The sequence below is a fragment of the Zea mays genome, chromosome 1 (genome assembly GCF_902167145.1).
Source record: "Zea mays cultivar B73 chromosome 1, Zm-B73-REFERENCE-NAM-5.0, whole genome shotgun sequence".
Classification (NCBI taxonomy): Eukaryota; Viridiplantae; Streptophyta; class Magnoliopsida; order Poales; family Poaceae; genus Zea; species Zea mays.
In genome coordinates, this window is record NC_050096.1 from 67,461,506 (window position 1) to 67,485,471 (window position 23,966).

Genomic DNA, 23,966 nt, shown 5'->3' on the forward strand with positions numbered 1-23,966 from the left:
GCTACGCCTTGCTTCGGGATCTGGTATCCAAAGGGGTCTACCTTTGACTTAATTGGATATTTGGACTCCGATTATGCTGGATGTAAGATTGATAGGAAGAGTACATCAGGGACGTGCCAATTTTTAGGAAGGTCCCTAGTGTCTTGGAGTTCTAAGAAACAAACTTCTGTTGCCCTATCCACCGCTGAGGCCGAGTATGTTGCCGCAGGACAGTGTTGCGCGCAACTACTTTGGATGAGGCAAACCCTCCGGGACTTTGGCTACAATCTGAGCAAAGTCCCACTCCTATGTGATAATGAGAGTGCTATCCGCATGGCGGATAATCCTGTTGAACACAGCCGCACAAAGCACATAGACATCCGACATCACTTTTTGAGAGACCACCAACAAAAGGGAGATATCGAAGTGTTTTATGTTAGCACCGAGAACCAGCTAGCCGATATCTTTACCAAGCCTTTAGATGAGAAGACCTTTTGCAGGCTGCGTAGTGAACTAAATGTCTTAGATTCGCGGAACTTGGATTGATCTATAGCATACATGTGTCTTATGCCTTTGATCATGTTCCCTTATGCATATTGTTGTTTATTTATGGTGTTCAAGTTGTACAAGCACTCCCCGGACCTCAAAAGTCCATGTGTGAGTGATAAACATATTTAGGGGGAGATGTGCTACAACTTGACCCTTTGAGACTAACCGTGTGCTTGAGCTTGCTTGATTTAGTCTCAAAGGTGGATTGAAAGGGAAAGATGGACTTGGACCATGAAAGACTTCCACTGCATTCCGATGAGAGGGTAATTAACTCCAAGTTCATCTCCATACTCTTATTGCCTTTTATTTTGAGTTGAAGATTTTGGTGAGGCAATGGGGTTTAAGGGCCAAAAATGATCCCGTTTGGTGCTTGATGCAAAAGGGGGAGAAGTTAAGGCCAAAGCAAGAAATGGATCAGCTACCACTTGAGAATTTTGAAAATAGTAGAGTTAGAGTTTTTGTTTTGTCAAAATACTCTTATGGTCTCTTATTGTCAAAAAATTGGTCTCTTGTGGGGAGAACGTTTGATTATGGGAAAAAGGGGGAGTTTTTGAATCATTGATCAATTTCTCTTGGAATACCTTTCTCTATGCCTCAACAAGTGAATTTGACTTAGAGATAGGAAATTGAATTTGATTTGCAAAAACAAACCAAGTGGTGGCAAAGAATGATCCAAATAAGCCAAATTTGAATCAAAACAAATTCTTGTTCTCATTTGCATTGATGTTGCACTTCTATATGTTGCTTTTTGTTGTGTTGGCATAAATCACCAAAAAGGGGGAGATTGAAAGGAAATGTGCCCTTGGGTCATTTCTAAGTATTTTGGTGATTAAGTGTCCAACACAAATGGTTATGTGTTAAACTATGCCAAATGGTGGACAAAGTGCAAATCAATACAAAGGTATGATTCTAGACTTAGTACATTGGTTTTTGTGTACTAACATATTTGTCTAAGTGCTAGAATCTGAGAAAAGACAAATGGAAACGACTTGGCTCGAGTAGCCAAGACTCTGCTCAGGCTGGGTGCACCGGACTGTCCGGTGCGCCAGGCTGGCTCTGGTGAAAAGGATGCTCTCGGGAATTCGTTGGCGGCGTACGGCTATAATTCACCGGACTGTCCGGTGGTGCGCCGGACTGTCCGGTGAGCCAACGGTCGGCCGCGCAATCCGCGCGTGACGCGTGGCCGGGCCAACGGTCTGATGGGGGCACCGGACTGTCCGGTGTGCACCGGACAGTGTCTGGTGCGCCAACGGCTCCAAATCGTCAACGGTCGGTTGCGCCAGAATAGGAAAGAAATCTGCACCGGACTGTCCGGTGCACCAATCGACAGAAGGCAAGAATTGCCTTCCTGAATTGCTCTCAACGGCTCCTAGCTGCCTTGGGGCTATAATTGGACCCCTAGGCGCATGAAGGAGAACACCAAGCATTCTTTGATCATCTCTTAGCACCAAGACATCTCTCTAGCGCATTTGATTCGTTGTGATAGCAATTTGAGCTCCTCTTGAGTTGAGAACTCCGTGTGTGATCTTAGAGCTCAAGTTGTGACTTGTGTGCGTGCTTGTGCTCGTGCTTTGAGGCTTGTGTGTGTTGCTCTTCCCACTCTTACATATGTGCTTCTTTGTGATCATCTCATTGTAAGGGCGAGAGGCTCCAAGTTGTGGAGATTCCTCGCAAACGAGAAAGAGTAAAGAAAGAAGAACACCGTGGTATTCAAGTTGATCATTGGATCACTTGAAAGGAGTTGAGTGCAACTCTCGTCCATTGGGACGCCACAACGTGGACTAGGCAAGTATTGTACTTGGCCGAACCACGAGATAAATCCTTGTGTCTCTTGTGCTTGTTCTCACTGTGTCAATTGTGGTTCACAAGAGCTCTCCTTAGCCACTTGATTTCATTGTGCTAACACTTAATCAAGTTTGTGTCTTTAAGTTTCAAGTTTTTACAGGATCACCTATTCACCCCCCTCTAGGTGCTCTCCGAATGGTTAGAGAGAACAAAAACTATTATCGAGACTAGTATATATCATATGACAACGCTATGATTCAGACGATGAAGAGGAGTCGACGGCGGCAGTGGCACGAGAAGAGAGGTTGACGGTGGCAACAGCGCGAGTGAGGGGAAGGGACAGCAGAGAAAGAAGGAAGGGGGAGGGCAGGCTTAGAGTGACAGGGTCGAGGGAAGGGAGATGGTGAACCTAATAATATTGTTGATTGGATTTAAATGAGTAAGAGAGATATCCAATAATCTGAACCGTTGATTTGATAGTTGAGAGCACCTAGAGGGGGGTGAATAGGTGATCCTGTAAAATTCAACACTAATAGCCACAAAACTTAGTTATGAAAGTTAGAACGGCTAAGTAGCTTGAAGCGAGTTCTTGTGAACACAGACAATCAAAGAGAAAGCACACAAGAGACACGCGATTTTTATCCCGTGGTTTGGCCAAGTAATACTTGCCTACTTCCACGTTGTGGCGTCCCAATGGACGAGGGTTGCACTCAACCCCTTTCAAGTGATCCGATGATCAACTTGAATACCACGGTTTTTCCTTTCTTAGTCTTTCTCCCGTTTGCGAGGAATCTCCACAACTTGGAGCCTCTCGCCCTTACAATGATGATCACAAAAGAAGCACAGAAGTAAGGGAGGGGAGAGAAACACACACACAAGACTCAAATCCACAGCACAATCACGCAAACAAGTCACAACTTAAGCTCAAAACACAACGCACGGAGTTTACAACTCAAATGGAGCTCAAGTCACTATCACAAAGAATCAAATGCGTGAAGTTGGAGTCTTGGAGTCTTAGAATGTTTCTTGTAAGCTTTGGTTACTTCTCCATGCGCCTAGGGGTCCCTTTTATAGCCCTAAGGCAGCAAGGAGCCGTTGGAGGCCAACAAGTAAGGCCATCCTTGCCTTCTGTCGAGTGGCGCACCGGACGGTCCGGTGCAGATCTTCTTCCTTTTCTGGCGAAGACGGCCGTTGCAAATCTGGGCCAGTTGGCGCACCAGACACTATCCTGTGCACACCGGACAGTTCGGTGCACACCGGACAGTCCGGTGCCCCCTGCCGACCGTTGGTGCGGGCCACGCGCCGCCCGCGGATTGCACAGCCGACCGTTGCGCTGGCGACCGTTGGCTCACCGGACAGTCCGGTGCACCACCGGACAGTCCGGTGAATTATAGCCGTACGCCGCCGATTTTTTCCGAGAGCGGCCTTTTCACCGGAGTCCAGCCTGGCGCACCGGACACTGTCCGGTACACCACCGGACAGTCCGGTGTGCCAGACTGAGCTGGACTTCGGCTGCACACAGACAAGTCACTTGCAATTCTTTTCTTTTCTTCTTTTCTTTGTTTCTAACACTTAGACAACTTCATTAGCATTCAAAAACAAATGTACTAAGTCTAGAAACATACCTTCTCTTTGTTTTGCACTTCTCTCTTCATTTAGCACATAAGAACTTAATTAAATGTGTTGGGCACTTAATCACCACATAATAGAAATTGCCCAAGGGAACATTTCCCTTTCAATCTCCCCTTTTTGGTGATTTAGGCCAACACATCCAAAAGCAACCAAAAGAAGTGCAATATCAATGCAATTGAGAACAAAATTGTCTTTGCACAAGTTTTGACATATTTGGATCATTCTTTGCCACCACTTGGTTTGTTTTTGCAAATCAAATTCATTTTTCTATCTCTAAGTCAAACACACTTGTTTAGGCACAAAGAGAGATACTCCAATGGAAAAATTGATCAAGTACCAAAACTCCCCCTTTTTGCCATAATAAAAAATTCTCCCCCACAAGAGCCCAAATTTTGCAATAAGAGTATTTGGACAAATCAAAAATTCTAACTCTACTATATTCAATAATTCTCACTATTTTCAAAATTCTCAAGTGGTAGCTGATCCATTTGATTTGGCCTTAATTTCTCCCCCTTTGGCATTAAGCACCAAAATGGAATCATTGTTGGCCCTTTAACCCCATTGCCTCACCAAAATTGTCAATTAAGAGCAAAAAGGCAATAAGAGCATAAGTATGAACTTGGAGGTGAGTACACTAATACCGGAGTGCAGTGGAAGTCTTTGCATGGACCAAGTTCACCTTTCCCTTTCAATTCATCTTTGAGGCTAGATCAAGTATACTCAAACATACGGGTTAGTCTCAAAGGGTCAAGTTGTAGCACATCTCCCCCTAAATATGTGGATCATACATATATGGACTTGTGAGGTCCGGGGATCTCTTGCACAACTTGAGCACCATAAATAAGGAGCAAATTTCATAAATGCATAAAGTAACATGATCAAAGGCATAAAACAAATGTATGCTATGAATCAATCCAAGTTACGTGAATCTAAGACATTTAGCTCACTACGCAACCTGCAAAAGGTTTTCTCATCTAATGGCTTGGTAAAGATATCGGCTAGCTGGTTCTCGGTGTTAATATGGTACACCTCAATATCTCCCTTTTGCTGGTGGTCTCTCAGAAAGTGATGCCGGATGTCTATGTGCTTAGTGCGGCTGTGTTCAACAGGATTATCCGCCATGTGGATTGCACTCTCATTGTCATATAGGAGTGGGACTTTGCTCAGATTGTAGCCAAAGTCCCGGAGGGTTTGCCTCATCCAAATTAGTTGCGCGCAACACTGTCCTGCGGTAACATACTCGGCCTAAGCGGTGGATAGGGCGGGGAGGTTTGTTTCTTTGAACTCCAAGACATCAGGGACCTTCCTAAGAATTGACACGTCCCTGATGTACTCTTCCTATCAACCTTGCATCCAGCATAGTCGGAGTCTGAGTATCCAATTAAGTCAAAGGTAGACCCCTTTGGATACCAGATTCCGAAGCAAGGCGTAGCAACTAAATATCTAAGAATCCGCTTAACGGCCACAAGGTGATATTCCCTTGGGTCGGATTGATATCTAGCACACATGCATACGCTAAGCATAATATCCGGTCTACTAGCACATAAATAAAGTAATGACCCTATCATAGACCGGTATACCTTTTGATCAACGGACTTACCTCCTTTGTTGAGGTCGACATGTCCGTCGGTTCCCATAGGTGTCTTCGCGGGCTTGGCGTCCTTCATCCCAAACCTTTTGAGAAGATCTTGAGTGTACTTTGTTTGAGAGAGGAAGGTGTCGTCCTTGAGTTGCTTCACTTGGAACCCAAGGAAGTAGGTCAACTCGCCCATCATCGACATCTCAAACTTTTGAGTCATCACCCTGCTAAACTCCTCACAAGACTTTTGGTTAGTAGAACCAAATATTATGTCATCGACATAAATTTGGCACACAAAAAGGTCACCATCACAAGTCTTAGTGAAAAGAGTGGGATCGGCTTTCCCAACCTTGAGAGCATTAGCAATTAATAAATCTCTAAGGCATTCATACCATGCTCTTGGGGCTTGCTTAAGTCCATAGAGGGCCTTAGAGAGCTTGAGCACATGGTCGGGGTACCTGTCATCCTCAAAGCCAAGGGGTTGTTCCACGTAGACCTCCTCCTTGATTGGTCCGTTGAGAAAAGCGCTCTTCACATCCATTTGAAACAACCTGAAAGAGTGGTGAGCGGCATAAGCTAATAATATTCGAATAGACTCTAGCCTAGCCACAGGAGCAAAAGTCTCCTCGAAATCCAAACCTGTGACTTGGGCATAACCTTTTGCCACAAGTTGAGTCTTGTTTCTTGTCACCACTCCGTGCTCGTCTTGCTTGTTGCGGAACACCCACTTGGTTCCCACAACATTTTGCTTTAGACGTGGCACTAGGCTCCAAACTTCGTTCCTTTTACAGTTGTTGAGCTCTTCCTGCATAGCCAACACCCAGTCCGGATCCTGCAAGGCCTCTTCTACCCTGAAAGGCTCAATAGAAGAGACAAACGAGTAATGCTTACAAAAATTAGCTAAACATGAGCGAGTTGTTACTCCCTTGCTTATGTCACCCATAATCTGATCGACGGGGTGATTTCTTTGAATCGTCGCTCGGACTTGAGTTGGAGGGGCCAGTGGTGCTTCTTCCTCCATAACTTGTTCTTCTTGTGCTCCCCCTTGATCACGCGCCTCTTCTTGAGGAACCTGTCCATCATCTTGAGTTGGGGGATGTACCATCATTGAGGAAGAAGGTTGATATTGCTCTTGTTGTTCTTGTGGTCGCACATCTCCAATCGCCATGGTGCGTATTGCGGCCGTTGGAACATCATCTTCATCTATGTCATCAAAATCAACTTGCTCTCTTGGAGAGCCATTAGTCTCATCAAATACAACGTCGCTAGAGACTTCAACCAAACCCGATGATTTGTTGAAGACCATATACACCTTTGTATTTGAGTCATATCCTAGTAAAAACCCTTCTACAACTTTGGGGGCAAATTTAGAATGTCTACCTTTCTTCACCAAAATGTAGCATTTGCTCCCAAATACACGAAAGTAAGAAACATTTGGTTTGTTACCGACAAGGAGTTCGTAGGAGGTCTTCTTGAGGAGGCGATGCAGATATAGCCGGTTTATGGCGTGGCAAGCTGTGTTCACAGCTTCCGATCAAAACCGCTCGGGTGTCTTGAACTCTCCAAACATCGTCTTTGCCATGTCGATAAGCGTCATGTTCTTCCTCTCTACCACACCGTTTTGCTGTGGTGTGTAGGGAGCGGAGAACTCATGCTTGACGCCTTCCTCCTCAAGATACTCCTCAACTTGTAGGTTCTTGAACTCGGACCCGTTGCCGCTTCTTATCTTTTTCACCTTGAGCTCAAATTCGTTTTGAGCCCTCCTTAGAAAGCGCTTGAGGGTCCCTTGGGTTTATGATTTATCCTACAAAAAGAATACCCAAGTGAAGCGGGAAAAATCATCAACAATTACTAAACCATACTTACTTCCCCCCATGCTAAGATAGGCAACGGGTCCGAAGAGGTTCATGTGGAGAAGCTCCAGTGGTCTTGATGTTGTCATCACATTCTTGCTGTGATGAGTGCTTCTTACCTGTTTCCCTGCCTCACAAGCTGTACAAGGTCTATCTTTCTCGAAGCAGACATTGGTTAGTCCTAACACATATTCTCCCTTTAGAAGTTTATGAAAGTTCTTCATCCTAACATGTGCTAGACGGCGGTGCCACAGCCAGCCCATGCTAGTCTTAGCTATTAAGCATGCATGTAGATCGGCCTCCTCTTTCGAAAAATCAACTAAGTAGAGTTTGTCGTCTAATACACCCTTAAACGCTAATGAACCATCACTCCTTCTAAAGACAGAAACATCAACATTTGTAAACAAACAATTGTAGCCCATGTGGCACAATTGACTTACAGACAGGAGGTTGTAACCAAGCGACTCTACTAGAAATACGTTTGATATGGAGTGCTCGTTGGTGATGGCTATCTTGCCTAAGCCTTTGACTTTGCCTTGGTTCCCATCTCCAAAGATGATCCTATCCTGGGAATCCTTGTTCTTGACGTAGGAGGTGAACATCTTCTTCTCCCCTGTCATGTGGTTTGTGCATCCGCTGTCGATAATCCAGTTTGAGCCCCCGGATGCATAAACCTGCAAGGTAATTTACACTTGGGTTTTAGGTACCCAACTCTTGTTGGGTCCTACAAGGTTAGTCACAATAGCCTTTGGAACCCAAATACAAGTCTTGTCTCCCTTGCATTTGGATCCCAACTTTCTAGCAACTACTTTTTCATTCTTACATAAAAGCGCAAAACAAGTATTGCAAGCATGGTAAATAGTAGAGGGTTCATTACACATTCTTCTAACCATATGAGGCACAACATTACTTCTCCTAGGCCTACTTCTACCATACACAAAAGTAGAGCTATAGGCAAACATAGCATGTGAGTCAAAAGCATCATGATCATAACCCCTATTATAATTGGAATGACTAGCAAATTTCTTAATATAAATGAAAGCATGATTCTTTTGATTACTACTAGCCATAGGGGCCTTCCCTTTCTCCTTGTTGGGAATGGGAGTCCTTTGGCTTGTTAAGTTCTTGGCTTCCTTTCGAAAACCAAGCCCATCCTTAATTGAGGGGTGTCTACCAATGGTGTAGGCATCCCTAGCAAATTTTAATTGATCAAAATTAATTTTGCAAGTCTTAAGTTGAGCATTAAGACTTGCCACCTCATCATTTAATTTGGTGATAGAAATAAGGTGTTCATCACAAGCATCAACATTAAAATCCTTACATCTATCACAAATAACAACATCCTCTTCACAAGAACTAGATTTATTAACTCCCTCTAGCTTAGTAGTTAATTCATCATTTAAACTCTTTAAACTAGATACAGTTTCATGGCAAGCAGATAACTCAGAGGATAGCATTTCATTCCTTTCAATGTCTAAAGCAAGATATTTTTGCACACTAACAAATTTATCATGCTCCTCATATAAAATATCCTCTTGTTTTTCTAACAATCTATCCTTTTCATTTAGAGCATCAATTAATTCATTGATCTTTTCTACCTTAGTTCTATATAAACCTTTGAATAAGCTAGAGTAATCTAGTTCATCATCGGAAGAATCATCATCGCTAGAAGTAGTGTACTTAGGGGAATCTCGAACACTTACCTTCTTCTCCTTGGCCATGAGGCAAGTGTGGCGTTCGTTGGGGAAGAGCGAGGATTAGTTGAAGGCCGAGGCTGCTAGTCCATCGTTGGAGTCGAATGAAGAGCAGTCAGAATCCCATTCTTTGCCAAGGTGCGCATCGCCCTTCGCCTTCTTGTACACCTTCTTCTTCTCCCTCTTCCCGTGCTTTTCTTGTTCCGGGTCATCATCATTATCGGGGCATTGTGCTATGAAATGACCAGTCTTACCGCATTTGAAACAGGAGCACTTTCCCCTTGCGTTGTTCTTGTTGGGGTACTCCTTGCGTCCTTTCAGTGCGGTCTTGAAGCGCTTGATGATTAGGGCCATCTCATCTTCGTTTAGCTCGGCAGCCTCAACTTGTGCCACCTTGCTTGGTAGCGCCTCCCTGCTGCTTGTTGCTTTGAGAGTAATGGGTTGAGGCTCGTAGACGGGTGGAGGGCCATTAAGAGCATCATCCACGTATCGTACTTCCTTTACCATCATACGCCCGCTCACGAATTTTCTGAGTATCTCCTCGGGCGTCATTTTGGTGTACCTGGGATTTTCACGAATAAGGTTTACAAGATGGGGGTCAATTACCGTGAATGACCTTAGCATAAGTCGGACGACGTCGTGGTCCGTCCATCTTGTGCTTCCATAGCTTCTAATCTTGTTGATGAGGGTCTTGAGCCTATTGTAGGTCTGCGTTGGCTCCTCTCCCCTGATCATCGCAAATCTCCCCAGCTCGCCTTCCACCAACTCCATTTTGGTGATCATGGTGGCGTCGTTTCCCTCATGCGATATCTTGAGGGTGTCCCATATTTGCTTGGCATTGTCCAAGCCACTCACCTTGTTGTATTCATCCCTGCACAAGGATGCTAGCAAAATAGTAGTAGCTTGTGCATTCTTATGAATTTGCTCATTTATGAAAACAGGATTCTCAGTACTATCAAAATGCATTCTGTTTTCAACAATCTCCCAAATACTAGGATGGAGAGAAAATAAGTGACTACGCATTTTGTGACTCCAAAAAGAGTAGTCTTATCCATCAAAGTGTGGAGGTTTCCCAAGTGGAATTGATAGCAAATGAGCATTAGAATTAAATGGAATACGAGAATAATCAAATGAATAGTTTTGATTCACCGATTTCTTCTTTGACGAGGAGTCATCGTCGTCGTCGTGTGGTGAAGAAGACGAGGCATCACTGTCGTAGTAGATGATCTTCTTGATGCGCCTCTTCTTCTTCCCGTCCTTCTTCTTGTGACTTGAGCCAGAGTCAGTGGGCTTGTCGTCTCTTGGCTCGTTGAAGAGGGACTCCTTTTCCTTGTCGTTGACCACCATCCCCTTTCCCTTAGGATCCATCTCTTCGGGCGGTTAGTCCCTTAAGTGAAGAGAACGACTCTGATACCAATTGAGAGCACCTAGAGGGGGGTGAATAGGTGATCCTGTAAAATTCAACACTAATAGCCACAAAAGTTAGTTATGAAAGTTAGAACGGCTAAGTAGCTTGAAGCGAGTTCTTGTGAACACAGACAATCAAAGAGAAAGCACACAAGAGACACACGCTTTTTATCTCGTGGTTCGGCCAAGTAATACTTGCCTACTTCCATGTTGTGGCGTCCCAATGGACGAGGGTTGCACTCAACCCCTTTCAAGTGATCCGATGATCAACTTGAATACCACGGTTTTTCCTTTCTTAGTCTTTCTCCCGTTTGCGAGGAATCTCCACAACTTGGAGTCTCTCGCCCTTACAATGATGATCACAAAAGAAGCACAAAAGTAAGGGAGGGGAGAGAAACACACACAAGACTCAAATCCACAGCACAATCACGCACACAAGTCACAACTTGAGCTCAAAACACAACGCACGGAGTTCATAACTCAAATGGAGCTCAAGTCACTATCACAAAGAATCGAATGTGTGAAGTTGGAGTCTTAAAATGTTTCTTGTAAGTTTTGGTTACTTCTCCATGCGCCTAGGGGTCCCTTTTATAGCCCCAAGGCTGTAAGGAGCCGTTGTAGGCCAACAAGGAAGGCCATCCTTGCCTTCTGTCAAGTGGCGCACCGGACAGTCCGGTGCGCCACCGGACAGTCTCTGTAGACAGTCCGGTGTGGATCTTCTTCCTTTTCTGGCGAAGACGACCGTTGCAACTCTGGGCCAGTTGGCGCACCAGACACTATCTGATGCACACCGGACAGTCCGGTGCCCCCTGCCGACCGTTGGTGCGGGCCATGCGTCGCCCGCGAATTGCGCGACCGACCGTTGCGCTGGCGACCGTTGGCTCACCGGACAGTCCGGTGAATTATAGTCGTACGCCGTCGATTTTTCCCGAGAGCGGCCTTTTCACCGAAGTCCAGCCTGGCGCACCGGACACTGTCCGGTGCACCACCGGACAGTCCGGTGTGCCAGACTGAGCTGGACTTCGGCTGCACACAGCCAAGTCACTTGCAATTCTTTTCTTCTTTTCTCTGTTTCTAACACTTAGACAACTTCATTAGTGTTCAAAAACAAATGTACTAAGTCTAGAAACATACCTTCTCTTTGTTTTGCACTTCTCTCTTCATTTAGCACATAAGAACTTAATTAAATGTGTTGGGCACTTAATCACCAAAACATAATAGAAATTGCCCAAGGGCACATTTCCCTTTCAATAGTGTATTAAGTCTATGTGCAATTTATTTGTAGAATTTAGTAAAAGCTATAGGTGTGGAGTGATTTGGTTGGTTTGTTTTTTATAAAATTTAAACTGATAGATTATATAGTAGTATATGGTAGATTATATAGTGGTATAGATATAAGTTATTAAAAAATTAAGGACAACATGGGCACAAGGGCCTTTGGCCCTGTTTGTTTCGGCTTCTTTCGGCTTCTGGTATCTTCTGGCCACCAAAAGCTGCTGCGGACTGCCAAACGCTCAGCTTTTCACCTATCTTCTATAAAATTCGTTGGGGGGCAAAAACCATCCAAAATCAACATAAACACATAATCGGTTGAGTCGTTGTAATAGTAGGAATCCGTCACTTTCTAGATCCTTAGCCCTATGAACAACTTTATCTTCCTCCTCACGTAATCGTAATGATAATCAGATTCTCCCCACAGCCAGATTTTTAGAAAAAACTGGTCAGAAAAAAACTGAACCAAACAGGTCCTTGTCTCCCCGGCCCGCGACTATATAGGGTGTTTGGTTTGAGTAATGAGCTAGTCCATCATCTTTTCACTCCTCACTATTTTTATTTGGTTTGTACAATGGAATGAGTTGATCCATCACCAACTCATTCCTCTTAGTTGGTTAGTTAGTACTAATATGAGGAATGGAGTCATCCACCAAATTTGAGAAATGAACCCATGATGTACCCTCTCAATTTGGATATAGTGATTCCTTAAACCAAACACCCCCATAATAGCTAGCTTGGTGACAAATTCAGGACCTCACGTGGCTACGGGCACGGCCGGGATGCTAGATTTTAAAGCATAAATTATTAGAGCAAGTTCAAGCATGTAAATTTCGATATAAAATTTGGCTCTCTAAAATAATTTATTCCTTTGAAACAACTTCTGTAAAGTCAACTCTCCATTTTCACTCTTTGTGCGTTTGGAAAAACCGAGGCGTGGATAAAAATAAGGAGTAGAATAAGTTTGCTAAAGCAAATGTACCATAGAGAAAGAAAGTATAGTTATGGTGATGATAATAGATTGAGGGAAAGAATGTATAAAAGTGATTATGATGATTTAGAGATAGTATGAGATTCATGGTACGAAATTGTCTTCGTCTAAGAGCGAGATTTTTTCTAAAAAATATATATTGGAGAAATCTCATAAATCCGCTCCTAATATTTTTTAGCCACTCGTTAAAACTCATTGTTGGAGATACTTTATGGAATCCTCTAAGACCCCGTTTGGTTCTCTTGAATTAAACTCCATTCTAATAATTATGATTTAGGCATATATCAGTTAAGCTATTATAATTTTATACGAAATATATTTATATATTATTGTTGGCAACTTGGCAATAAATAAGATATTTATGTGTTATATTTTTAAGCGATCCGAATAATGTGTTATAAGTTATATGATAGAAATATAGTCCGGTGATACCTAAAATCAATTTTTATTTTCCGTCCTATAAATTTAAGATAGCCAAATAAGCTTATATCCTAAATTTGAAAAGTTGTAAAATATCAAATTTCAAGTGCTACTTTATTAAATAGATTTCAATTCCTTCGAAATAAACATATCCAAACGGTCCATACCATTTTGAAACATATTCGTTATATTGATGACAAATAAGCATGTATGGGTAAACGGAAATTGCATAAATGCAAATCCCTCTACTGGGCGCTCAGGACAGACAATTAAGAGACTGTATAGTACAATCTTAAGACCCTTAATCATAAATACAACTAAGAGACACAATGTACGAAAAGTCATGAAGAGGCAGACAGACACAATGCCATTGTTAAGTCAGTAGGACTAGAGATGGACAAACGGGCCGCCCGGCCCGCCAGGCACGGTTAGGAAACCGGCCCGGGCCTTCTAAGCCCGTGGGCTTGATTATCTGTCCGAGCCCGACCCATAGCGGGCTAAGCGGGCTGAAAAGCATGTTTTAGTGCAAAAAAGCGGGCTTAACGTGTTTAGAGGTAAACGGCCCGTGCCGGGCTAGCCCACCGTGCCTAGTTTCCTATCTGAGCTCGGCCCGTTTATTCGTGCCGGGCCGGCCCGGACCCGCATAGAACTGGACCATGCCGGACTCGAACTGGACCCAAACAGCGAGCTTCGTGCCGGGCTTGCGGGTCTCGTGTTTATTGGACATCTATAAGGGGTGTTTGTTTGGGATTATAATTCATCTAGATTATATAATCCAACAATTTTTGAACTAACTCTTAGTTCAAAAGTTGTTAGATTATATAATCTGGATAGATTATAATCTCAAACAAACACCCCCTAAGGCCTTGTTCGGCTTGCTAGTATTTAATACACATTAGGATCTAATACACAGCGGGATTGAGTGAATCCATGTCATGTCACATAAACCATGTGTGTTCTCGTTACGGCTGGGATTTAATACATGGCTTATTTTTCACTATTCGCTTATACCACATGGATACAAATGTATTAGCTGTGAATTGTTCGCTTCCACACTAGTATAGTGAAGTCCATGTTTTTTTTAAAAAATGCAGTCCATGTTCGCTTAGACACTAGTACAGTGAAGTCCATATTTTTTTTGCAAAATGTAGTCCATGTTCGCTTCACTCTAGTATAGTAAAGTTCATGTTTTTTGCAAAATGCAGTCCACGTTCAACAAAATGTAGTTCAATGCAGAAGCATGTACAGCTGATCTAGTTCTAGCTGTAACGTATTTCAGTTTAAAGCAGTTTAAAGCATGAACAAAATGCAGTTATCCAATGATCTAGTTCTGAAATAGGTAACTGGCTGTTGGCCAATGGAATGGAGATTTCCAATGTTACAGTAGAGTATCTGCCATTAAAATAAATAGGTGTAAGTGTAACATAAACTCCATTGACCATCGGAAGCAATAAGCGAAGAGAGATGCAGCTAGTAGCTAGCTCATGGGATCCAAAATACAAACCTCATCAAAAGGAAGCGATTCTGGATTTCTCTGCAGTCCTTGTTGTAATTTCTGCACAAGGAAATCAAGATCATAACCGAGTCAAACAGAATCGTTTTAGAAACAATTCCCTCGTAGTGAACTCCTCTTTCAAATAATAAATGTAAGGTTGTATAATGTCATCGTCAGCATATACAGACAGGATCGACTTCTAGCCTAACCCTGGACTCCCAGCAAGAAGTAGTATGGGAAATAATAAATTAAGTCATGAGGCAGATATGTTCAATTACTTTGATTCAACATGCCATGGCATAAAGAATGAGACAGATATGCTCAATTACTTTGATTTCGACATGCCCTGGCATAGAATGAGAGAAGAGGGGAAGGAAGAGAGCATACCAGCTAAGCCATCTCGTTTCTCAACCAAATCAGTGCAGACTCAGCATCATCATCGTAGGCACTCAAGAAAATTTGCCTATTGTCAAGGTCTTTGAAGGCATTGTAGGCTTTTGCTTTTTCCTCCTTTGTAACTTCCATTGTACCAAGAATGGATATGCACTTCTTGATTGAGAAGTCTGCAGCTTGACTCACTTCCTTTTCCTCCCTCTCTTTTGCTAGATGTGTGGCTTCTTCCTCAGCTTGCTTCATTCTCATGTCAATGTATCTTCCCATTATTCCTTCTAGGTTATCGCCCTTTTTATGCCTCTTTGTCCTCGTTTCCTCATTGTTCCCTCTTGCAGCAGTAGTCCTTCTCTGTGGCGTCGGATCATGCCTTTCACCGGTTGCATCTCCTGCCTTAACTACATTGACATCATCTTCTTCATGTGCAGGCAAGATTTCTTCCAATTCATCTTGTTCATGTTCTATGTTGAGAAATTCATCTCCATTTCCTACTTGAGTAAGATCTGGAAGTTGGGTGGAGGTGTAGTTGTAGGTCCCTTCAGCTGTTTGCCCTGCACAATGAAGTTTTACTAAAAAAAGGGGGTAGACAACATAACATATTGGAAAAGCATGCACATTGTAATGAGACTAACCATCATAAAGCTCCCCCAAGGCCTCATATAGAGGAAAAGACTTGTTGCGGAACTTTTTAGCCTTAGGATGAGAAGTTAGTATATTTTTCCATAAAGCTGGGTCAGCCGTAATCCTCCCTATCTTCTCATCAAAATGAGCTCCACTTTGATTCTTTGCATCCTTTAGCAACCTGTAGTCCCTTTTCAGCTCTCTTTCCTTATCTTGTATTTGTGTCTTTGTGAAATAGACATATTGTTCCCTCTGATGAAATTCCTTGACAATTTTGTTCCATGCTTCTGTTGTCCATCCATTTTGACCCCTATAATCAGCTGTTTTGTGCTCATGCAAGAGGTCCACAAGAGTTTTCTCTAGAGTTGAGTTCCAAGCGGCTCTTAATTTCTCTACATAAGACAAGGAAGAAACACCAGTTGCATAATTCCAAGAGGCTCTTAATTTCTCTTGATTTTTCTACTTGCATACCTTTTGGAGAACCTCCATGCTTTTTTGGATCACCAGCTTTAGGAGAAGGCTTCTTTGTTGCACTTTTTGATAAGAGCATGTTGATTCTTGGAGAACCCCTTCCAAACATGTTAACTAATATTATATAACACAGTATTAAACCAAATTTCTATGCTGAAAACAGTTAGCTGAAATTTCTATTCTGAAATTGGAACTAAAGGAACAAAGAAAATTTCTATTATGAAAACAGTTAGATGATATTATGTTTCAGGATACTAAACAATGAGAAATGGATTAAACCAAATATTAAGAGAGGTAACAATGTGACAGTAAATAAAATGTAGAACAGAGCAACATATGGTCTATTTCCTTGGACATTTACTTGATCGTTGCCTTGATCGCCATCCGGTAGATCAACAAAGTTTTGTGGCGAAATATTATCTGGTTGATTATCTAACCATTCCTCATCCCCTTTGAGTGACCGAATAATATTGTGAAGTACAACAGCTGCTACTGGTATCTTCACTTGATTCCTTATTTTGTGAAATGTGGCAGCTTTTAGGATGGGAAAGCGCTTCTTCACAACCCCCAAAGTCCTTTCAACATGATTCCTCAGTATGGCATGGCGATGGTTAAATAACTCCTTGTAGTTCTGAGGTCTACGGTGACCTTGCCCATATTCCTTTAGATGGTATCTAACTCCACGATAAGGTGCAAGGAATGACGTGGTGTTAGCATACCCACCATCAACCAAATAGAACTTTCCTGGAGGTACATGGAATCCATTGTTCATTGCAGATCGAAGAACTCTAGCATCTGTAGCGGATCCCTCCCATCCAGTAGACATGAAAGTGATATTTAGGTCGAAATCACAAGCTACCATCACGTTTTGGCTGAGAGTCCCCTTCCTGTTTCTAAAAGGAGCAGCTTTGTCAGGTGAAATTGTAATGGGCACATGAGTGCCATCAATTGCACCGATGCAGTTCTGCACAAGAAAACTATATGTGAATTTTTAAAATCTGGAAGAAAATGAATATATATTGGGCAAGGATAGAAATGCCATCACCTTGAAGTAAGGATAGAACCTAGGATTCCTTTCAATTTTCGAATGTACTTGCATTGGAGAAGGAGGCTTCAAAAATCGTTTGGCGAGGGAAGGGACAACTATGTCAAAAAAATGTTTTATATGATGGTGGAATGTGTCACTACTATGCCCGAACTCTTCTTGCAGATCTTCAAATGAAGCGTTATGGCTTATCATGTATAGAAAGAAGCCGAGCTTCTCCTCAACTTTTATCCTTGTGTCACGTACCAACCTTTCCTTCCTAAGATAGCTGGCTAGGGCTCTAAAAATTTCAGGTTCCATTCTGAATGCTACTCGGCAGTTCTTGACATGCCCTTCAAGCAACTCTAAAACATGCTCCTCGCCACTTAGCTTGGATGTGTGTCGTCGCTTCTTAACCCTCCTCCCTTTAAGAGAACTAGAACGCAACAAATGTAATGCGGGAAGGAAGAACATCATCATATCATCATCATCCTCCTGTCTTCTCTTCCTAATGCGCTCCATTAACCCCATACTCATTGCAAAAAAAATGGGGGTACCGGGTCCCAAGAAGTACCTCTCGGGGATGGTACCGGGTCCCAAGACGGCGGGGGTTGGTCTTCTCCAACTCTAACCGGTGCAGGTACAATCTACAAAGAAAAGGTAGAATATTCAAATTAGTAATATTCAATGTTAATAGATCACGTCATTCACAATACAACATGTCCTATAAGTGAAACAGGATATATTGAAATTTATAGATTACAAGAATATATTGAAAGGAAAAGGACAAATTTACAGATTTACAGATTACAGATTACACGAATATATTGAATGTCCTATAATTGATAGATTAAGCAAACCAAATTTGGGAGGAAAGGAAAAGAACAGCGAACTAGAATATATTGAAATTTACAGATTACAAGAAGCAAAAATGTAACTGAAAAACATCTGTACATTCTAATTGCTATTTTCAATCACGTTATCTTGAAGGTGACGATCTCTTCTGGGATCAAAGGGCAGCCGAACTCCAAGAAAAAGATAAAAAGCTGAGGGGCAGCCGAACTCCAAGAAAAATGTTTGCCAGGGAGAAGTAGAGGAAAACGCCTACTACAAAGGAGGAAACTGAGGGCACACTGTCGCTTGCAAATACCGTAACTGAGAGTCTGCCATCTGCTGTAGGAAAGCAAAAAATGGGGGCACATGCTCTGCTATGACAGGGCCAAAAAAATCTGCTAGTAACGAGCCTGCAGACACAAAGGAGCATGGATCTAGGATCTCGATCTCAGCATGGATGAGGCATGAGGCAGAGAACTAGGAATCCATCCTCAGCAATGAAGAAGAAGTAACCTCGTCCATAACTGCAAAGAAGTGTGGATCTGGCCGGAAACACGTCCTCAGCATCGAAGGAGCAGAAAATTGGGAAGGGGTTCTCAGTGCCGAGGAAGCAGGAAGCCGGAAGCTCGTATGCAGTTGCAAATAAGGAGGCTGTGACGAATAGCTCAAGACGCCGGTGGAGGCAACAGAGTGAGGTCTGGGTTTGGGGTAGAGGACGTGGCAGACGCCGCCGTGGAGGTTGAGGTGGTGCAGTAGGCAAGGGGGAGAGAGGCTGGGAGAGGGATTGCTCGTGAGGACTGCCACAGACAGGGGCGACAAGGAGGGAAGGACAAGCTCACCGGGGAAAAGGTCGCTGTCGACGATGGTGGCGGGTGGCGGGAGGGACCATGCGTCGCCGTCGTCGCTACTCTGAATCGCGCGTCGCCGCCGTCGCTTCCATACCCAGGAGGCCGGGAGGAGTTCCACGACTACGCATTCGTGGGTCGTTTCCACGTCCGAAACATGGGGTTTCGCAGGGATTCCATCGGGTTCGAAAACAGGCCTAGGTTAAACGAATACCTATTTCATCATGGGCCGGTATTGGATCCACATCCAAACAATACATGTGGAACAGCCCGTGATACCGGTCAATACATGCCCAACCGAACAAGGCCTAAGTAGGACCAAACAAGACCCACCTGTAAGTGATTGCAAGTTTAGTAATGGTAGGCACGTGCTGCGTCTCCGAAGAGAAAAGGAAGCGAAGAACAGGGACCCCGCACCTTCCTGCCATCCTGATGCTGCCGCCGCTACTCCAGTTCCACTCCACCTCACGAGTCTCACACACCTCCCCCCTCCTTTTTAGGGAGAGAAAGCAACGAAACGCCGAGAGAGGCGTGCGAGCGGGAGCAAGGAGATGGAGCGGGCGGCGCCGGTGAGGAGCTCCCACACCTCCACGGCCGACCTACTCGCGTGGCCGCAGCCCCAGGGCCCCGCCCCAGCAACGCCGTCGCCGCCGCGCCGGCCCGGTCAGGTAACAGCAGCACCCCCATCTTCGCTCTCCTCCTCCTCCCTCCATGCGTATCTGCATCTTCCTCCCCCTCCCCCGATGCGTGCCGCTTTTGATTGACCATCAAACTCGCATCGCTCCGTTGCGCGCAGCCGTCGGAGGCTATCAGGAAGGTGGTGTTCGGGGGTCAGGTCACCGAGGAGGAGGCCGACAGCCTCACCAAGAGGTCAGATTCCTTCCCGCTCCAAATCCCCGCTTCTTCACTTGCTCTTGGACGTGCTCTCGCGCGTGGTCCTTCGATTCGGGTCAAGGGATTCGTTCGCCTCGATTGATATGACGCTCACCCTGATGACCGCTCCTCCAGGAAGCCGTGCTCCGCGCCCAAGTGGAAGGAGATGACTGGGAGCGGCATTTTCGCTGCCGGGAGCAATGGAGACGCTGGGGAGGCAGCTGCTGCCGCGAAGCCCGCCCGAACCTCCTCGCGCCAGGTGACAAAATCTGTGCAAACATTTTATTTGGATCGGCATTTCTGCTTGATTGTGTGTGTTTGCGTGCTACATTGATGTTTGGATGCGCTTGGATTCACATGTCATACTGGGTGCAACGTAAGTCGTACTTGTTATGCATATGCTGGCCATATACCCTTGTTTCATGCGGAATTTCACAACGAAATTAATGAAGCATATCTGTCACATTGGGTGAGCATTTGTTGGGTTCAGTACGCACTTTTGGTCCATGTGCAATAATTCTATAGATCTTAGATGCTTGGTACTAGAATTGCAGTTGTGGGACACTCTTAACATTGCAATGTCCGGATATTTAATGACTATGGCTGCTCTGATAATGTTTAACTTTGCTACTATGTTACTGGATTTTCCATGAAACAAATTAGAAATCGAAGTTTAATTGGTGGATGGAATCTAGAAATTTTAGTCACCCACCGCATAAATGTTTGTTTCAACAGGTAATGTTTTTTGCTTCACTACACCAGTGCACCTCTTTTTCAAAGTATTCTTGTACCAAAATTTTAAGCAAACTAACTCTGACTGATACTGACTGAAATGACTAGATTGCAGAATAAAGTATTTTAGAACATTGATCTCTTTTTAGCCTAAAAACTGTTTTGATCTACTTGATCCTTCCATGCAGCAATTGGACAGAAGATGCATCTGCCTATCTCACTCTGACTAAATTTGGAGCACAAAATGATACCAAAATAGCAATTTAGTACATATATACTTATATATAAAATAAGTTAAAGGAAACCAACCAAAACCTAGCCTGCCATCTACTGGATATAAATTAATATGGATTCATTTGGTTGAGTATAAGTGGTATGAATTCTTTTATACTATATATGCATGGCAGAATGACTCACATGGGTGTCCTTCATCTTTGACTTTATCAAATCTGACCAAACTTGAATCAGCTGTTTACTTGAATCAGCTGTTTTCAACAAATTGAGCAGCAACTTACAGTTCCAAATTTATAGTAACCGTAGTTAACATATTTTTTCAATTTGCTCCTGCTGGCAGTGATGGTGTTGTTGTAGTTTTTTCTTATAAGGTGGTCCGAAGCAAAATCCAGGTTGAAATAGTCATGATTGTGAACTAAAATCCATAAAGCAGAGGTAATGTTCCAATGATTTACTGTAGTTATTTGCCAATCAAATTAATAATAAGCCTTTTCTTTATATAACAGACCATAGTTCCAAAATCATGATTCATCAAGTTGGTGATAGGGGTTCATGGTTCACCACTTTCCAAAAGTAAGTTTCGTGAGGGTTGTTGAGTTGCATGCACCGAGCGGTTCAACCCAAAAGTTTAAGGTGAGGGGGAGAGTCGAGCAGTTTACTCATACTTCAACACTCTCCCCTCACGTATAGGTTTACTCAAGCCTCAAACATGGAAATGTGAATTGGCTGTAATTTATTTTAATTATTAATTAGGCCTTTCAGGATTCAAACGCATGTGGTTCTGAATCTCTGATACCATATTGAGTTGCACGCACCAATCAGTTCACCCAAAAGATTAAGTGATAGGGAATGTGGGAAATTCAATTTGTATTTCAACGCCCCCCTCACATAGAGGCTTTCTCATGTCCCAGATGTGGAATAGGAGAAAAACAATTACTCGCAACTCAAAAAGCTTAAACTGATGGATAGAGGCGGTCAATTCACTCATATAGTTTAATAAGGGCTATACCTCTTTTGCCTGTGAACCAAAAAAGTGTGTTTGTGAATCACAAACAGGTTCACGAATTGGATGGAATGTGGTGTCAGTCAGATTGATGAGAACGACACAAACCAGTAACTGCGGAATATATGTTTAGAGGAGCCAGAGAAGAAAAGTGAATAAAGAAAAAAATAAAGAGAAGGAAACATAGATTGTGCTGCCATGTGCTGGCCCATCTAGCCAAATATCCATCTAATGTAACTCTTGTTCTCGTCTTTTGTCTCTCAAATCTCCATTGCATGCAGAACAGCTGCTTTCTTGTTTCCTGAGTTCTCTCTCTGTTACCAAAAGGAAACAGCACTGCCACAGAGAAATAGATAACTGCCGACCAGCATCGTGCACCAGAGGCTAGCAAAACCTGACACCCATAGATCTGATGAAGAGTGATGGTTGCTCTTGTGCGATGGTTAGGCCACTGCTCTATGCGGAGTGATGGCTTTGGTGCTTGTTTGCTGCAATTAGGTACTTCGGTTGGCCAAGCCCCTTGGAACCACTGTCCTTAGCGATTCAGGTTGGGCTAGCGTGTTCTGTATTGTGATGTGGCCTACATGCACTGTTGTGGTAACTATGTAACAGACTACTGTTATTTATCAATTCACTTGGCTAATTTTGGTGTCTACACTTTACTTTGGTGATTCAATAACTAGATATGCACTTCTTGTTTTCTTCTTCTTTTGGGTAGGGTGGGGTGACCTATGTTTTTTCTGTCTTGTACTTGAAAGAAAATCAAGAAAGTGAGTTTTACAGCATGATTTACTGGTGACTGATTCAGTTTCATATTGCATGCAGGCGAGCAGTACTGTAAGCCACATCTCGTTCGCTGAGGATGGAACCGATCCTCCCAAAAAGCCCACATCAGTAGCTGAGGTGGCAAAGCAGCGTGAGCTTAGTGGCACTCTTCAAAGCGAGACGGATAGTAAGACGAAGAAGCAGATCTCAAATGCAAAGTCCAAGGAGCTCAGCGGCCACGACATCTTTGCTGATACTCTGGATTCCAGGTCTAACAGGGCAAGGAACCCATCGAACGGCAGCACAGCCTCACACGCACCTGCCAAAAATACAAACGTATTTGCCGCTGCAACAAATCTGGTACCCCTTTTCCCTTTTTGCTGTCCAGAATGTTATTCAACCAATGTTCGTCTTAAACAACAGGCCAGCACCTTCTCGTTTGGAGATGCCAACACTGACAGCACGCCAAAGACGGCAAGGAAGATAACCGGCAAGAAGGTCAACGACCTCACCGGCAACGACATCTTCAAGGGGGACGTGCCGCCAGCTTCTGCAGAGAAGCATCTGAGCACCGCGAAGCTGAAGGAGATCACTGGAAGCAACATTTTTGCAGATGGGAAGGAACCAATCCGCGAGCGTGTGGGCGGAAACCGCAAGCCTCCTGGCGGTGAGAGCAGCATCGCGCTGATTTAGCATAATCCGGGACTCAGTGTCGACCCCTAGAGGAGGATTTCCACCAGCACCAGGCAGCAGGCTGTTGGATCGTCAGTTTGGTGTCTTGTTCCTGATCAAGGTGCGGCAGTGAAGAGCCCCGTTTTAGTCTTGATGATGTTTATTAACTGTTGGTGTGTGCATGTTTGGTTTGGCTGTGAGATACCAATGCCGTCCTCATCATGGCAGTGTGTAGTGTGTACGGTTGATGTGTTTTTACAAATAATAGCTCGAGTCTGAACCAAGCTCACGTCTTCCACCACCGTCAAATTATTAGCAGACGTGTATGTACCAAGCGTTACCGACACCTTGCGTGCACTAATTTACAGACGACGGATATATGCTATGCGTAACCCGATAAATGTTCATGTCATCAAGAATATTATTCAACTGTTTTTTTTTTTGGCAGCAGCATTCGATAACGCAAACCAAACAACCAAAGGGAAACATGTAGCCTCTGTGATCATTGATCGGAGACAGGCATACAACCAAAAGTTCTCTAAAAGCTATATGAACAAGAGAAGCATGCTGAATCTCAAAATCATGATATCTGAAACAGTAGGACCCTCCAATTTATAGCGAAACGAAATTGTGTGTTTTGACAAAAAAAATTCTTTTGATGTAAAAATAATTAAATACAGACATATCGCCATCCCCCCCCTCCCCCTCCCCCCTCTTCTATAAGATTTCAAAACATGCTGTTTATATGATACGGATATAAAGAACATGAACTAGTAGGAAACAAATGTAATTGCAGAGAGATGAAACAATTTGCAATTCCACTGGAAACTCGGGTGTCAGTTATGT

At 43.6% G+C, this 23,966-nt stretch overlaps 2 protein-coding genes across 13 annotated transcripts; one reads left to right on the forward strand and one right to left on the reverse strand.

Moving 5' to 3' along the window:
* Positions 1–14,318: 14,318 nt before the first annotated feature.
* On the reverse strand, positions 14,319–19,066 carry LOC100272985 (protein ALP1-like). Of its 12 annotated transcripts, none has more exons than XM_035964014.1 (8): positions 18,836–19,020; positions 17,184–17,809; positions 16,500–17,102; positions 16,139–16,236; positions 15,679–16,059; positions 15,044–15,597; positions 14,666–14,716; positions 14,319–14,553 (listed from the first exon to the last, which is right to left on the reverse strand). In XM_035964014.1, the coding sequence occupies exons 3-6, from the start codon at positions 16,520–16,522 to the stop codon at positions 15,047–15,049; spliced, it is 1,053 nt and encodes a 350-aa protein (XP_035819907.1). In that variant the 5' UTR covers positions 16,523–17,102; positions 17,184–17,809; positions 18,836–19,020; the 3' UTR covers positions 14,319–14,553; positions 14,666–14,716; positions 15,044–15,046. The 12 variants fall into 12 exon arrangements, with proteins under 12 accessions (XP_035819907.1, XP_035819909.1, XP_035819913.1 ...); XM_035964016.1 differs by having other exon boundaries at positions 16,139–16,252; positions 18,836–19,019; XM_035964020.1 differs by lacking the exon at positions 16,500–17,102 and having other exon boundaries at positions 17,737–17,809; positions 18,836–19,019.
* Positions 19,067–19,280: 214 nt separating this feature from the next.
* LOC100193997 (uncharacterized) lies at positions 19,281–23,402 on the forward strand. The gene is made up of 5 exons (NM_001139062.1): positions 19,281–19,509; positions 19,638–19,711; positions 19,850–19,973; positions 22,509–22,784; positions 22,872–23,402. The coding sequence occupies exons 1-5, from the start codon at positions 19,393–19,395 to the stop codon at positions 23,139–23,141; spliced, it is 861 nt and encodes a 286-aa protein (NP_001132534.1). The 5' UTR covers positions 19,281–19,392; the 3' UTR covers positions 23,142–23,402.
* Positions 23,403–23,966: the final 564 nt, after the last annotated feature.

Excerpts from the sequence above, each read along its gene's own strand:
- LOC100272985 (XM_035964009.1), bottom strand. The coding sequence starts at position 17,699 with ATGAGTATGGGGTTAATGGAGCGCATTAGGAAGAGAAGACAGGAGGAT. Across the intron at positions 17,103-17,183 it reads GGTTCTATCCTTACTTCAAG|AACTGCATCGGTGCAATTGA; the intron begins GTGATGGCATTT and ends TTTCTTGTGCAG.
- LOC100193997 (NM_001139062.1), top strand. The coding sequence starts at position 19,393 with ATGGAGCGGGCGGCGCCGGTGAGGAGCTCCCACACCTCCACGGCCGAC. Across the intron at positions 19,974-22,508 it reads CCCGAACCTCCTCGCGCCAG|GCGAGCAGTACTGTAAGCCA; the intron begins GTGACAAAATCT and ends TATTGCATGCAG. Across the intron at positions 22,785-22,871 it reads CACCTGCCAAAAATACAAAC|GCCAGCACCTTCTCGTTTGG; the intron begins GTATTTGCCGCT and ends CTTAAACAACAG.